Source organism: Rana temporaria, chromosome 3 (genome assembly GCF_905171775.1).
Source record: "Rana temporaria chromosome 3, aRanTem1.1, whole genome shotgun sequence".
Classification (NCBI taxonomy): domain Eukaryota; kingdom Metazoa; phylum Chordata; class Amphibia; order Anura; family Ranidae; genus Rana; species Rana temporaria.
In genome coordinates this window covers 53,725,223-53,741,386 of record NC_053491.1, presented here as the reverse complement: position 1 = coordinate 53,741,386, position 16,164 = coordinate 53,725,223, and the positions used below count along the sequence as shown (strand labels likewise).

At 45.3% G+C, this 16,164-nt stretch overlaps 1 protein-coding gene across 1 annotated transcript in view; it reads right to left on the bottom strand.

Annotated features, from left to right (window-relative positions):
- Nucleotides 1–358: 358 nt before the first annotated feature.
- The window catches only part of HDC (histidine decarboxylase), a 38,361-nt gene continuing 22,555 nt past the window's right edge, over nt 359–16,164 (bottom strand). The window contains exons 8-12 of the mRNA XM_040342579.1: nt 15,057–15,219; nt 8,611–8,701; nt 6,087–6,185; nt 1,592–1,693; nt 359–1,499 (exon numbers count right to left, since the gene is read on the bottom strand). Coding sequence (XP_040198513.1) covers nt 813–1,499; nt 1,592–1,693; nt 6,087–6,185; nt 8,611–8,701; nt 15,057–15,219 — 1,142 coding nt within the window. The 3' untranslated portion in view covers nt 359–812. The remainder of the gene's footprint in view (nt 1,500–1,591; nt 1,694–6,086; nt 6,186–8,610; nt 8,702–15,056; nt 15,220–16,164) is intronic.

Sequence of the window (16,164 nt, the reverse complement as noted above, 5' to 3'; positions counted from 1 at the left end):
TGCCCCAATGTCTCCAATGATCTCAGAATATGCTAAAGTTATCTACATGATCACATTAAGCCCTTTGGACACAGGGTCATCCAGCTGCAGTGCGTCCCTCCAAGCTCTTTATAGCTGTATTGTGGAATCTCACCCAGGGCCCTAAACACCAGTACCACCCAGTACAGCATTCATCCCCGTCCAGTCACAGTTTGCCATAGACTTTGATGGGCTTTGTATAGTGGGGCTGGATGCTGATCTGTTCCTCCCTGCTCTTTAGTGCACTGCAGCTGGATTGCCCCACATGCTAGAGGTCTTAGAACCAGGGCCGGGAAAAGGGGTGGGCAGGAAGGGAGGCTGCCCTGGGAACAATGGGTAACTGTTGGAATGGGGGCACCTTCCTTCTGTTACAAGGCTGACAGGGGTAGTGACAGCTGCAGTGATTTTGATAAGGGAGTGACTGCTCGGAGGAGGACCCCCTAAGCTTGCACATCATAAATGGTGGGGGGGGGGGGGGGCGCAGTTTGTCATCTTTGCCCTGGGCGCTGGATGGCCTTGTCCCGATACTGCTTAGAACTAATCATACTTCTTTCACCACTTTCCCCAATGATTAGAGGAGTGTTAATTTTGGTGAAAAAATTTAATAAATGGTAAATAAATCTTGGTTCATAAGGAACCTAAGCCAAGAATGAATCATAGGTTGACCCAGTATCTAAAACTATTATTTAGTAAGAAATCAACAGGTTGAGTTTGAACCCTTTTTATAAATTGTCTGACTTGTGTGTAAGCAACAGGCACATTTAATATAAAGCCACTGGAGGCCCGCAGGTATTCTACACGAGCGCTTGTAGAGGGCAGCAGGGCAGTTTGAGGCCACACTGAACGCTAATTTCTGGGAAGCTAGGCATACTGTAGAACTTGATTAATTTCCTGAAAGCATTTTTCTCTAAAATCATGACCTTTCCTGGCAGCTTGGACAGAATGCTACCATCCTTCTGAAGTTCAAATTGCGGGACAATCTTATCAATACATTTTTCTCTAGGATTATTATGAAGAGGAACACTATTGCAGCTAAGAGATCGAGCAGTCTTTTTCTTATCATGAGTAGACCAATGTCGATACTTAAAGGACATTGGCCTATGTTTGCTAGCCACTGGAACACTCTCGGGGAAGCAGTCATCAAAGGGATCCAAGTCATCTTCAGATATCTGCCCAACCCAGTCTTTAGGGTTAAAACCTCCATGTTTGGGCTGCACAGTGATCTCCTGGTCTTCTTCCATGGTTGCTTCTCTGTGTAACTGGTGGCAATCACTGGGGGTGGTACCGTGATGTCGATTGGTGACATTTATTGCAGCTTCTCTAATAAGGTTCCAGTCTCGTTCAATGTCTTCCCTAGTGGTAAACTGAGAGGTGACAGTGAAGCGAATAATAAACTTGTCATTGATTGTGGCCGGTACAAGGAACATATTTCCTGATTTAGTAAGTTCTGCTAGTACTTGTTCTGTCAGAACATTTGGGCCCTGTATTCAAGACAAAAAAAAAATAAGTTAATCCAGGCCTAGTCATCATTGTCAAGTCCTCAATAAAACACTAAAAGCACAGATTCCCTTACCTTAAGGCGGAAGACAACCAGGCCGAGATGTCGCTTAGCAGGAACTTTAAACAGCTGATCAGCTTTTACCAAAGATTCAAAGTATTTGGCCATTTCAGTTCCCTGAAATCATATATACAATTTATAAATCAAATTGCACAAAAATGTTGCTGCCTATAGATGCCAGCTAGATCTTACAATAGTTTGCCAAGTTCCTTTTTTAAATTTGTACTCTAGGCACAAAAACATTACCGTAATTTAAATGTATTCCTCAATAGACAAAAATGAAAGAAGATATGTGCTATTTCACACATGATAGGGAGTAATGTTCCATTCATGACTAAGACCCCTTAGAATTTAGGTGTCAAGTCTGAAAATCCAGAATACTTCTCCTTTGCAGAGAAGGGAAAACTGGTCCCACCCTCTTCTGGGGCCAGTGGCGTAGCGTGGGGGGTGCAAGGGGGTCCACCGCCCCGGGTGCAAAATTTAGAGGGGCGCTGTCACGAGTGTGGAGAGGAGGGAGTGCCAGCAACAGATGGGACATAGGAACATATGCATGATGTCACGCTCTCCTCTTCCCTACCGCCACAGCTTTCTCACACAGTGGATCATGTGACCAGACTGGGACTAGCTAAAAATAGGTAAGTCTATGGGTCAGGGGGCGCAAATTACTTGCTTCGCCCCAGGCGCTGACAACCCACGCTACGCCACTGTCTGGGGCAGTCTGTCTTCTCAATGATTTGGACTTTAAAAGACTGTAAATCAGAGGTGTGACACAATACAAAATGTTTTGTTACGTTGGTGTCTTTGTGAGTATTTATGTTTGAAATGTGGTCTTGTATTCTGCCACATAGGCGTCATGCTGTCCTACCAACATGTTTGTTACAAAGGGTACATGTAATAACATAGACCACATATCTGGTTTTACCATTGACACATTGTTAGAATTTCTGTTCGAACATTAGGTGATCACATGCAGATCTTCCATTTGACCACAGTTGGAGCATCTGGTGGCGCCACAACTATAGATACCCGTAGTATGTAACCGAGTGTGCTTGTTTTTCTCAGGAAAATAAACTTGGTGAAAGGAAGATTCCTATGGTGCATGCCTTTCTGGCCAAGAATTTAGTGCCTTGAGTTAATAGCATTGTATACAGCATTGTATCCCAGATCTCCTTGATGGGTCAATACCTATTTATATTACATGATGTCATATAATTGTAATATGTATCTCATAGAAAAACTGCAGGTGTTTTTTTGGATGGTTGGAGATCCGGTTGCTTTAGGAACAACTCTCCAAAAGGGTCTCCCTATGGGTGTCTCTTCACTTTAAGCATGTCCTCCTCACTTCATATTTATTATAACTTTGCTCCTCAAAACCGTTGTTTCATTAGTCTGGCTTCATCATCAAAATGTTTAATGCCCCGTACACACGACCGGTTTTCCCCATCAGAAAACAGGAAAAAAAAGAAAGCAGGATCTCTTTTTTCCCCGTCAGGAAATTTTTTTGGGGGGAAAACTGTTCGTCTGTATGCAATTTCAACGCGCAAAAAAAGTGCATGCTCAGAATCAAGTCGACGCATTGAACTTTTGTCGGCTCGTCATAGTGTTATACGTCACCGCCTTTTTTTGACTGTGGTAATTTGGTGTGACCGTGTGTACGCAAGACAAGCTTGAGCGGAATTCCATCTTGAAAACCATTGTTTATTTTTCCGACAGGAAAACCGCTCGTGTGTATGGGGCATAAGAGTGGAACAGTTGTGTTTGACCCTAATAAACTGCCCTTTGCAAATGGCACTATGGACATGAGGCGGATGACAACCTGTTGCATGTAACAAGGAGTTTTTAAAAGGTAGGTTTTCTGCAGGAACATACTGTAACAGTATGATTCTGGATTGACATTGAATCTAAAAAATTGATTTCTGACAACCACTACCCCTTAAATTGAAGGAATTGTTATTCAAATACTTCAAGAAATCAGCTAAAGGTACTTCTATGTTAATGATAGAGGTGAGATTGTCAATATAATGAAAAAAAGAGACTATCTGACTTCTATATGGGTTGTTGACTCTGTATATCAATTGCTCCTCCCACCACTCTAAGTACAAATTAGCATACATGGGGGCACATTTTACCCCCATCAAGGCTCCCTGTTTTTGTACATTCCATTTTATATCGAAAATAAATAAGTTGCGCCTGAAAAGACATACTCTTTGGGATGAACCACTTGAGTTCATGGGAGAACTATGTATACAGGTCCACTTGGTGTTGAAGTGCCTGTAGATCTAGATTGTGAGGTATACATTAGGAGGTTGTAAAAAATAGGAGCAATAGGTTGAGGTAGTGGAAGTTTAATGGCTTCTTCTTCCTTCATGACTTGTAAACTCACAGCCTCTTTAATGGTATAGTCTAAAATAACTTTATACTCTGTGGTGGGATAGGAATTCAACAGGCCATACGTTTCTGTATCAGAAAACTGTCTAAGAGCTTCCTTAAGGCAATTACTGGTATTTAGAATGACTGTGGCCCTTCCTTGCTTTATACACATATCGGAAGAAATACACAAATAACAACAAGTTTCAAACCAAATTGTATTTAGACATTTGTTTAGATTAATATATATATATATATATATATATATATATATATATATATATATATATATATATATATATATATATGTATACACACAGTATATATGGGAGAGAGAGACATATGATGTATGTATATAGTGCAAACAGCACGCAGTCCTGTGGAAATCCACCAACAATCTTCAGCTACACTGTAAATGCATAAGATACAGCTGATAGAATATGTTTGTTTTAATCTGGCACCATCTTGTGGTGATTTGTGAAATTACAAAGGAATGAACACAATAAGCAACTTGTATTAGAGTCTAAGTTGATAGTTTGCTTGAAATGGTTTTGCAAATCCATGCAAGTCTATAGAAATGCAAAGCATGCTTGAAGCAGGTCAAACACAGGTCAGAAGGAGGTAAACTGCAAGCCAAATGCATCTGTCAATGAGTTTTGAATGATCTCATATGTGTCTCAAACTAATGTCATACTTACCTGCTCTATGCAATAGTTTTGCACAGAGCAGCCCAAACCCCATCGCCCAATGTCCCCATAGCATGCTTGATCCTAAACCTCGCTGTCTGTGTCTATTGACATCCCCGATCCCTCCTCACAGACTATGATTGACAGCAGCCGGAGCCAATAGCTCCCACTGCTTTGTTGTGGCAAATGAGGAGGGAAAGAGCAGAGAGAACCTCTGCTCTTGTGCACATCACTGAATGGAAATTGGGCTCAGGTAAGTATTAGACCTCTTTCCTATTGAGGCAAGGAGCCGCGGTGACGGTATAGCCGCGCTATTTGTAGCGCGGCTATACCGTCGTATTTACCGCGATATTCGGGCGCTAGCGGTGAGGTTTTAACCCCCGCTAGCGGCCGAAAGGGGACGGCGCGGTATAGGAGCGGTGAACACACGGCTCCTATACCGCGGTAAAGATGCGGCTAGCAGGACTTTTGGAGCGCTCCTGCTAGCGCACCGATTCAATGTGAAAGCCTGAAGGGCAGGTTTTTTTTCATGCGGTATAGCAGCGCTATTTTTAGCGCTGTACCGCATGAAAAACGCCTCAATGTGAAAGGGGCCTAAGAGGGGGCTGAGGGAGGAACTACATGCAGATTTTTTTTTTACCTTAATGTAAAGAATGCATTATGGTAAAAAACCTTCTGCCTTCAGAACCACTTTACCCCTTGCCTACCGGGCACTTTTATCCCCTTCCTGCCCAGGCCAATTTTCAGCTTTCAGTGCTGTCACACTTAGACAGCGTGGTCATGCAGCATTGTACCCATATGAAATTGAGACAGATAGAGCTTTTCTTTTGGCGGTATTTCATCGCCACTGGGTTGTTTTATTTTTTGCTAAACAAATGGAAAAAAAAAAACGAAAATTAAAAAAAAATAAAAAAAAATTGTCTTTGTTTTTTTAGTTTCATTTTGCAAATAAGTAATTTTTCTTCTTCACTGATGTGCGCTGATGAGGTTGCACTGATTGGCAATGATAGGCTGCATTGATGAGGCAGCACTAATGGTCACAGAGCGCACCTGATGAGTCACACAGGGGGTGGGGTTCTAGGAGGACATCTATTGACGCCCACCCAGAACTGGACGACCGCATTGTAGCCGTCTTTCAGCTATAGCGCGGTCAAAAAGTGGTTAATGCCATTGACACAAGCCCAAAACTCATCTACAGAGGCCCTCGCACAGATTATTTATATAACAACTAGCGCCATCTCTCCCAGAACATGGTTTGGCCTGTGTTTGAAAAACATTATAATTCTTTCTGAGAACTGATTGGATATAAAATTCCTGGTTCAATTCTGTATATCTTTATTTCTCATGAAATGGCTATTCTATGGGAGGAATGTTTTTTTTATTTTTTTTTTGTCTGCATTGGATTGGCTGATGAGTAGACTTATACAAGCATAGACCAGTAGGATACTCATACTCACATGTCTGATGTGTGCCTGAAGATTCTTTATTCCAAAGGAACGAATCACAAACCAGAGTTTTAGGGAGCGGAAGCGTCGACTTAGAGGAATCTGCCAATGCTTCGGTGTCAAAGAAGAAAAAAAGAGTTGAGCTTTTTATTGCATTTTTTTTTAGCAAAATATGTCAAAACAACTGAAATGTTGTTTGATTGTTACTAATAGTGACTCATGCAAAGTGAAACTTGTTGGCATAAAATAATACATAGCTCACCGTTTTCAAGTGCCTCACTGGTTGCTGTGGGCTCTTCACTTTCCAGGGCTTTGTCTAAACATGCCATAGTATGACTGATGTGTCATTACCTGACAACATTAACTCTGAATTTTTTAAACATTCAGCTTACAAAAATTATGTGGCAAATCTCAAGTCTACCACTTACAGTGACCATAACTAATACCAAATAATCTATTGCATTAAAAAAAAAACTTACTTCCTCTGCCAATACAGGGCTAGATTCACAACGGAGTTACGACGGCGTATCTCCGGATACGCCGTCGTAACTCTGAGTTGCGGGGTCGTATCAATGCGACTGATTCATAGAATCAGTTACACATAGATTTCCCTAAGATCCGACCGGCGTAAGTCTCTTACGCCGTCGCATCTTAGGCTGCATATTTACGCTGGCCGCTAGGCGGCGCTCCCGTATATTTCCGCAAGGAATATGCAAATTAGGTAGTTACGCCGATTCAGAAACGTACGTCCGCCCGGCTAATTTTTTTACGTCGTTTACGTTAGGCTTTTTCCGGCGTAAAGTTACCCCTGCTATATGAGGCATATCCTATGTTAAGTATGGACGTTGTTCCCGCCTCAAATTTTTTTAATTTTACGTCGTTTGCGTAAATCGTTTTCTCGAATAGGGCTGGACGTAATTTACGTTCACGTCGAAAGCAATGACGATTTGCGGCGTAATTTCGAGCATGCGCACTGGGATTCTTTCAAAAACGTCAAATACGTGGGGTCACAGTGAATTTAAATAAAACACGCCCCCAACATCCCCATTTGAATTAGGTGGGCTTACGCCGGACAACATACGTTACGCCGCCGTAATTAAGGGCGCAAGTTCTTTCTCAATACGGAACTTGCGCCCTAATTTACGGCGGCGTAACGTATCTGAAATACGTTACGCCCCCCCTCTAGAGATACTCCAATGTATCTGAATCCGGCCCACAATCTTCATCTGTTTGGTACCAGGACTAAGAACTGCACATTTGCTTAGACCTACCACACAATCAATCTGAGCACATACAGTATAGCAATGATAAGGTAATGCAATGATCAGAACTTGACAGCTAGCACCGAGTGCAATGAAAATCTGACACTGGTTGACGGTTGTAGAAATTTACAATCACTTTTGAAAATCTGTATGCCTGATTAAGGACCCTTTTCTTTTATTATTGTTATTATTATCAACCACTTGGGGACCGCCGCACGATGATATACGTCGACAAAATGGCACGGCTGGGCACAAGGGCGTACAGGTACGTCCCCTTTAAGATCCCAGTCGAGCTTGCGACCCGGTCCTGTGCTCCGTGACCATGCCCACGGGACCCGCAGACCCGATCGCTGCCGGTGTCCCGCAATCGGGTCACAGAGCTGAAGAACGGGGAGAGATATGTGTAAACAAACCTTTCCCCATTCTTCCTAGTGGCTTGTCAGTGATCGTCTGTTCCCTGTCATAGGGAACGACGATCAGTGACGTCACACGCACAGCCACGCCCTCCTACAGTAAGAATCATACACTAGGGCACATTTGACCCCTACAGCGCCCCCTAGTGGTTAACCCCTTCACTGCCATTGTCATTTTCACAGTAATTAGTGCATTTTTATAGCTGTAAAAATGACAATGGTCCTTAAAAATGTGTCAAAATTGTCCGATGTGTCCGCCATAATGTTGCAGTCACGATAAAAATCGCTGATCACCGCCATTAGTAGTAAAAGAAAAAATATCAATAAAAATGCCATAAAACTATCACCTATTTTGCAGACGCTATAACTTTTGCGCAAACAAATTAATAAACCCTTTTTGCGATTTTTTTTACCAAAAATATGTAGAAGAATACGTATCGGCCTAAACTGAGGAAAAAATATATTTTTTTATATATATATTTTTGGGGGATATTTATTATTGGAAAAAGCTCTATTTTTGTTTATAGCGCAAAAAATAAAAACTGCAGAAGTGATTAAATACCACCAAAAGAAAGCTCTATATGTGGGGGAAAAAAGGACGTAAATTTTGTTTGGGAGCCACGTCGCACAACCGCGCAATTGTCAGTTAAAGCGACGATGTGCCGAATCGCAAAAAGAGGCAAGGTCCTTTAGCTGTATAATGGTCTGGGGCTTAAATGGTCAATATACAGGATATAGCGCCAACAGTTTGTGCAGTGCTTTACAATATACAGGGAGACAATACAGTTACAATAAAATACAAGTGGGTTAAGAGGGCCCTGCTTACAAGAGCTCACAATCTAATTGGGAAAAAATGCTTACCATGAAATCAGTTGCAGCTCCACTATTGGCATGTCGGAGGTAGATGGGATCAACGCTGAAAGTTTGCTGCAGCTTATATTTATCTTTCACCCTGCCAGAATAAAGGAGATGTCAGAAGATGTCCGTCTAAGCAAAGAGTTAAAATTTGTGCCACCCTAAAGCCATTTAATCTTGCTTTAGTGGGCAGTTGAATGAGCATCCATCTACCCATCAGTGCATTAAAGTGTTTGTTACCCTAAAAAAAATAGATCCTAATCCCTTAAAGTATGTTATACAGGACAGTGCTTGTGCTGTGTAATCTGGCCCCCTGAATAATCTAAAAAAACCTGGCTGATCCTGCCTGGTTCTACCCTCCCCCCTGTAAAATGACCACGGTTTATCATGGCTGCTGAGCCCCGACACCGTGGTCAGTTTATGTGCCTCCGTCATCCACTGTGTCTCCTCTCTGCTCTCCTCTGTCCTCTCCCACCTCCCCTCCCCTGCCTTCCTGTCAGCTCCAGACACTGCTCACCCCTCCTCCTCCTCCTGCTGCTATAGAAAAACGATATCATCTGTATATATGCTTATGTAACTCCTCGGCTCTCTGCTCCTCTTCCCCCAACCTCCCAGCTGACGTCAGCGGGGGATTCTTGACCCAAGCCCGCTATACCTGTTAGCCAGGGAGAGGAGAGAGCCGAGGAGTCACATGAGCGCTGGGAGACGCTCTAAGATGAGGTAGAATACTGCATTTTTTTTATACAGCACAAGCACTGGGACCCATAGCATTATATAACAGATGGGATGGTATACAGATGATATAATGGCTTAACAACCACTTTAGGTTCTGAAGAGCCATACTTAGCTGTCAAGTGTACATGACAGATAAAGGAAGTGGTGGGGATTGCAAAGGTTGAAGCTGGTGTTGGCTTATCAGAGGGTACAACAGCAAACATTTGCCCTCCTCATCTGATCATAACCAATCCCGTGACACTCTCCCTTCCCCCTCCTCAGCTACAAGCACGCAAGTTCACCCAATGTGAACTCCTATGTTAGTAGAAAGATCTTTATTCTTCCATCTAATGTTTGGAGGCAGCTTTATACTGTGTTGGCTCATATGTTTTGCCCATACAATAAAAGCAGAATGACACTAGGCATAATTACATAAAGATATTCCTCACTGCCATCTATGTCTATGCAGCAAGGTCTTGTATCTTGATTCCACCCATGAATAGGCTTGCTAAGAATAAGTATGAATTTTCCTAGATATAATTGAGGCTAATGGGCCGTACACACGACCGAACATGTCTGCTGAAACTGGTCCGCGGACCAGTTTCAGCAGACATGTTCGGTCGAGTGTAGGCCTGAGCGGACAGGATTCCAGCATACATTTGCCCGCCGGGCCTTTTTCCAGCGGGCAAATATTTCTGGACTTGTTTTAAAACAGCCCGCTGAAATCCTGCCCGCTCGGACATGTTCGGTCATCTGTACAGACCTACCGTACATGTCCGAGCGCCCACCATCCCTCGAATGCGTCGAATGACTTTGACGCATGCGCGGATGCATTGAATTGGCAGGGCCGACCACGTCGCCGCGTCATCGTCGCGGCGACGGCGCGGACACGCCCCGCGTATTGTTTACGCGCGGATTTCTGTATGATGGTGAGTACAGCCACCATACAGAAATCCCCGGGCAGACATGTACGGTGAAAACGGTCCGGCGGACCGGTTTCATCGTACATGTTTGGTCGTCTGTACGTGGCCTAAGATAGAGGTAAGTATTAAAGCGGGGTTCCAACCACAATTAGCATTTTTTAAATGTATGTCCTTTCATCATGCGTTTTTATAATATAAATCCGGTCACTTACTATTTTACAATCCACCGCTGCTCCGCATAGTTATTCAAAAAAGATAGTTTATAAAACTATGTCCACACGGTTGTCATTTTGTTTGTGGGCATTGTGAAGCCCACAAGCACTTACTTCCTGGAAGTCTTGGATGGGGAGTGATAATTGGGTAGCGCACTGCATCCTGGGAAATGATGACACACATTTCCCAGGAGCATTAGAGGGAGATGATGTCAGAATCCTAGGTGATTCCAAAGGCAGATTTCGTGGGACTAGCAACAGGCATTTCCAGATGAGTAAAACATTTTTTTTTGTTTTTTTATTTTTTAGGTCTAATTAGCACAATAATGAAAAAACAAATTTTGGGATGGAAACTCCACTTTAAGTGTAAAGCTTATGTTTTAAAATGTGGATTTTGGACCACTGATTTCCTGTATTATTGACCACAGACCATTCTGGCCTATATTCAAGAGGAGATTCAATTTTTTACAGCCTGTCCATACATAAAGGAATCTGATTGTTCAACCATTAACCATCAGACCCTCAGATAACATTCTTTCCACCCAACATGTACATACAATTAATTATGCTTGTGAACAATCTACCCTTGAGGAAATGTTTCTGTTCATATCTGTCTGGCCGGCGCTAGCAATAGGCGGGTCAGGCAGCTGCCTAGAGCGCCAGGGTAGGGGAGGCGGCAAAATCTGGATCCCCAGCCACTTGCTGGGGATTCAGATTATTAAAATACTGGCATTTTTTTTTAAAAATACATGCTTTATGGCGGATTGGTGCCAGCCGCCAGGCCAGGGGGCGGTTGCGCCTGTTACTACATGCCGGACGGACTGCTCTATCCCCAGCCTGCAGTGCCGCCCTAGTAGCGGCGGCAGTGAGGAGATGAGGGGAGAGAGCCGGGACGAGGAGCAGCCGGCCGGAAGTGCCGCGTGATCGGTGGAGCGGATAATATGGAAGCCCTGCATGTACTGTAACTACGGCGGGCTTGCTGCGATATCCGCTCCCCCCTCCTCCTGGGCGCCCGGGATCTGGTGTCACACCCGGGGAACGGTCCAGATTTCAGCGCGGAGAGCCGGAGGAGGAGACAAGAGCCGAGCTGGAGGAGAGAGGTGCCGGGCTACACAGGAAGGAAGCTTCCCCGGCCAAAGACAACAAGGCTCTGCCTGCTCCTCTCACTGCATCCCCCGGACTTCTACCAGCAGCAGCGGCAACCGCTTCTCACCCTCCCTGTCTGCCTCCTCCTCCCTCCCTCCTTCCATCTCCATCCTCCCTCCCTCCTTCCATCTCCATCCTCCTTCCATCTCCATACAGAGCCCCATCCTTTCATCTCTATACAGAGCCCAATCCTTCCATCTCTCCCTCTATCCTTCCATCTCTATACAGAGCCCCATCCTTCCATCTCTCCCTCTATCCTTCCAACTATATACAGAGCCCCATCCTCCCTCCTTCCATCTCCATCCTTTCAATCTCCATCCTCCCTCCCTCCTTCCATCTCCATACAGAGCCCCATCCTTCCATCTCTTTACAGAGCCCCATCCTCCCTCCCTCCTTCCATTTCCATCCTTGCATCTCCATACAGAGCCCCATCCTCCCTCCCTCCTTCCATCTCCATCCTTGCATCTCCATACAGAGCCCCATCCTCCCTCCCTCCTTCCATCTCCATACAGAGCCCCATCCTCCCTCCCTCCCTCCTTCCATCTCCATCCTTCCATCTCCATACAGAGCCCCATCCTCCCTCCCTCCTTCCATCTCCATACAGAGCCCCATCCTCCCTCCCTCCCTCCTTCCATCTCCATCCTTCCATCTCCATACAGAGCCCCATCCTCCCTCCCTCCTTCCATCTCCATACAGAGCCCCATCCTCCCTCCCTCCCTCCTTCCATCTCCATCCTTGCATCTCCATACAGAGCCCCATCCTCCCTCCCTCCTTCCATCTCCATACAGAGCCCCATCCTTCCATCTCTTTACAGAGCCCCATCCTCCCTCCCTCCTTCCATCTCCATCCTTGCATCTCCATACAGAGCCCCATCCTCCCTCCCTCCTTCCATCTCCATCCTCCCTCCTTCCATCTCCATCCCTCCATCCTTCCATCTCTATACAGAGCCCCATCTTTCCATCTCTCCCTCCATCCTTCTGTCTCTATACAAACCCCATCCTTCCCTCTCCATCCCTCCCTCCATCCTTCCATCTCCATCTCTCCCTCCCTCCCTCCATCCTTCCATCTCCATCTCTCCCTCCCTCCATCCTTCCATCTCCATCTCTCCCTCCCTCCATCCTTCCATCTCCATCTCTCCCTCCCTCCATCATTCCATCTCCATCCATCCCTCCCTCCATCCTTTCATCTCTATACAGAGCCCCATCCTTCCATCTCTCCCTCCATCCTACCATCCCCCATCCCTCCTTCCATCCTTCAATCTCTGTATAGAGCCCCATCCTTACCTTGATTCTTCCGTCTCCATCCCTCCCTCCCTTCATACATCTCCATCCTTCCCTCCATCTTTCCATCTCCATCACTCCATCTTTCTCTATACAGAGCCCCAGCCTTCCACTCTCTCTCTATCCTCCCATCTCTATACAGAGCCACATCCTCCCATCTCTCCCTCCATCCTTCTATCTCCATTCCTTCCTCCTTCCTTCTATCCCTCCATCTCTGTACAGAACCCTATCCTTCCATCTCCATCCCTCCCTACATCCTTCCAACTCCATCCCTCCCTCCTTCCATCTCCTTCCTTCCATCTCTGTACAGAGCCCCATCCTTCCATCTCCATCCCTCCCTCCTATGTCCATCCCTCCATCCATCTCTCCAGCGCAACTCTCCTGGAGTAAAGTAATCACCAGCCGCTGGCTCAGGTATAGTGAAAACACAGGCAGCAATAAAACATTGACTCTGCTTTTAAGTTAATAGTGCATTGCACTGTGTACAGAGGGGGACACAGACGTGCAGGGGGGTACTGATATGTGGGGGGCAGGCGTGCAGGGGGGACAGATATGTGTGTGGGGGGACAAACGCGCAGGGGGGTACTGATATGTGTGTGGGGGGGACAGATATGTGTGTGGGGGGGCAGGTGTGCAGGGGGGTACTGATATGTGTGGGGGGGGGGGGAGACAGACGTGCAGGGGGGTAGTGGTATGTGTGTGTGTGTGGGGGGGGGGAGACGTGCAGGGGGGTAATGTGTGTGTGGGGGGGACAAATGTGCAGGGGGTTACTGATATGTGTGTGTGGGTGACGGATGGACAGATATGTGTATGGGGGGACAGGTGTGCAGGAGGGTGCAGAGGGGGGAACAGATATGTGTGGGGGGGGCAGATGTGCAGGGGGTACAGAGGGGGAACAGATATCTGTGTGTGCAGGGGGGTACAGAGGGGGTGATGATCTAAGACCTGAAAATACAGGAATTGGGGTAATTTGAGGTGTGGAAGTTCAAGTCCACCTTTGTAAAAAAAAATGCAGATCTTTTTGCAGATACAAAAATGTGCATTTATTATTGTTTCTAGTAAGAACCTGTAAAGCATTGTCAGCGTATCTGTCTGCTTGTACAAACAGGCAGACTGTGAACCACGGCTGGCGTGAGGAAGCGAGCTGGTGCCATCCACTTTTTGTCTTCGGGCCAGGTCAATGTGCAAGCCTGTGCACCACGGCTTTTAAGTGAGGGGCAGAGCGTGCATGGGGGGGGGGGGGCGCAAAATTACGTATCGCCTAGGGTGTCAAAACTCCTTGCACCAGCCCTGTCTGTCTTACCAAAAAGGTCAACAGCCAATCAGTATGTTCAGTCACTAATGACTGATGCCCATGGTCAATCAGTATGATCAATCATACTCTGTCCAAAAGGAAATAATCACACAGTAATGCTCAAAAAGCTCATATTCACCAATACAATCTGCATGAGTGTGGTGGGCATAGGACAACATGAGGACCTTACAGTTCCATTTTACAGAATAACATTGTCTTCAACACAAAGGGGCCGATTCATGAAAACTAGTCACCAATCAGAATTCTTGTTAATTTTTTCCATAATATGCAAAGCCTTATTTGTTGCTGCTGGCTACTATTCCAATATTGTGTACTAATCAAGCTTCAGTTCCTTGAAAGGTATAAAGAGAATATGATATACCGTATTTATCGGCGTATATTGCGCACTTTTTTCCCCTTAAAATAAGGGGAAAATCGTGGGTGCGCGATATACGCCGATAGCCGCTTCCCGCGCTCAGTTTGAATTCCTGCGCCGACATATACCGAGTGCAGTACACTCGGGTACATTCGGCTAGGCTCGGCTTCGCTCGTGCTGACGCATAAACGTCACAGAGCGCGAGCGAAGCCGAGCCTTGGCGAATGTACCCGAGTGTACTGCACTCGGTATATGTCGGCAGAGGCATTCGAACTGAGCGCGGGAAGCGGGGACTCGACTTGAGGCGCGCGCTGGAGAAGCCGGGAGGACACCACCGAGGCCGCAGACGGACGCCGGACCGGACGATGGAAGACACCAAAACTATAACATTTTTTTTTTACAGGAATTTCGGGGGCAACTTTAGGGGTGCGCGGTATACGCGGCAGCGCGCTATACCGCGATAAATACGGTACCTTGATTCTTTCTTTTGCAGTACATGAAACTCACCAGAAAGCAGTGCAATCAAAATGAACCATCATCCACTTTGATGGATTGAATGTAAAAGAATCAGCGTAGTCCACTCCATTGAACAGTGACCTGAACTCAGGACAGAGAAAGGCAGTGCCGGCGTATGCAGCATCAATGTGAAGCCACAGTCCTTCCTTGGTACCTGGTGAGTAATATTATACAAGTGAGTTAGGGATAAACAGAGGCACATATGCATTTGCTTTTTATGCTGTAGAAACATCAAAGGATTAACCACTTAAAGTGGAGGTTCACCCAAAAAATCATTTTTTAACATTAGATTGAGGCTAATTATGTGAAGCAGAATCGGGTGTTTTGTTTAAAATCAATGCAGTACTTACCGTTTTAGAGATCGATGTTCTCCGCCACTTCCGGGTATGGGCTGCGGGACTGGGCATTCCTATTTGATTGACAGCCTTCCAACCGTCGCATACAGCGCGTCACGAGTTCTCGAAAGTAGCCGAACGTCGGTGCCGTATAGAGCCGCACCGACGTTCGGCAACTCGTGACGCGCTTTATGCGACCGTCGGAAGGCTGTCAATCAAATAGGAACGCCCAGTCCCGAAGATCATACTCGGAAGCGGCGGAGAACATCTATCTCTAAAACGGTAAGTACTGCATTGATTTTAAACAAAACACCCGATTCTGCTTCGCCTAATTAGCCTCAATCTAATGTTAAAAAAAAAAATTCCGCTTTAAGGACCGAGCCTGTTTTTCAGACTCTGTGTTTACAAGTTTAAAACTGTTTTTTTTTGCTAGAAAATTACTTAGAACCCCCAAACATTATATATTTTTGTCTAACACCCTAGAGAATAAAATGGCGGTCATTGTAATACTTTTTGTCACACAGTATTTGCGCAGCGGTCTTACAAGTGCACTTTTTTTGGAAAAAATTTACTTTTTTGAATTAAAAATTAAGGCAACAGTAAAGTTAGCCCAATTTTTTTTCATATTGTGAAAGATAATGTTACACTGAGTAAAATGATACCCAACATGTCACGCTTAAAAATTGTGCCCGCTCGTTGAATGGCGTTATACTTTTACCCTTAAAAATCTCCATAGACGTTTAAAAAAATTATATAGGTTGCAT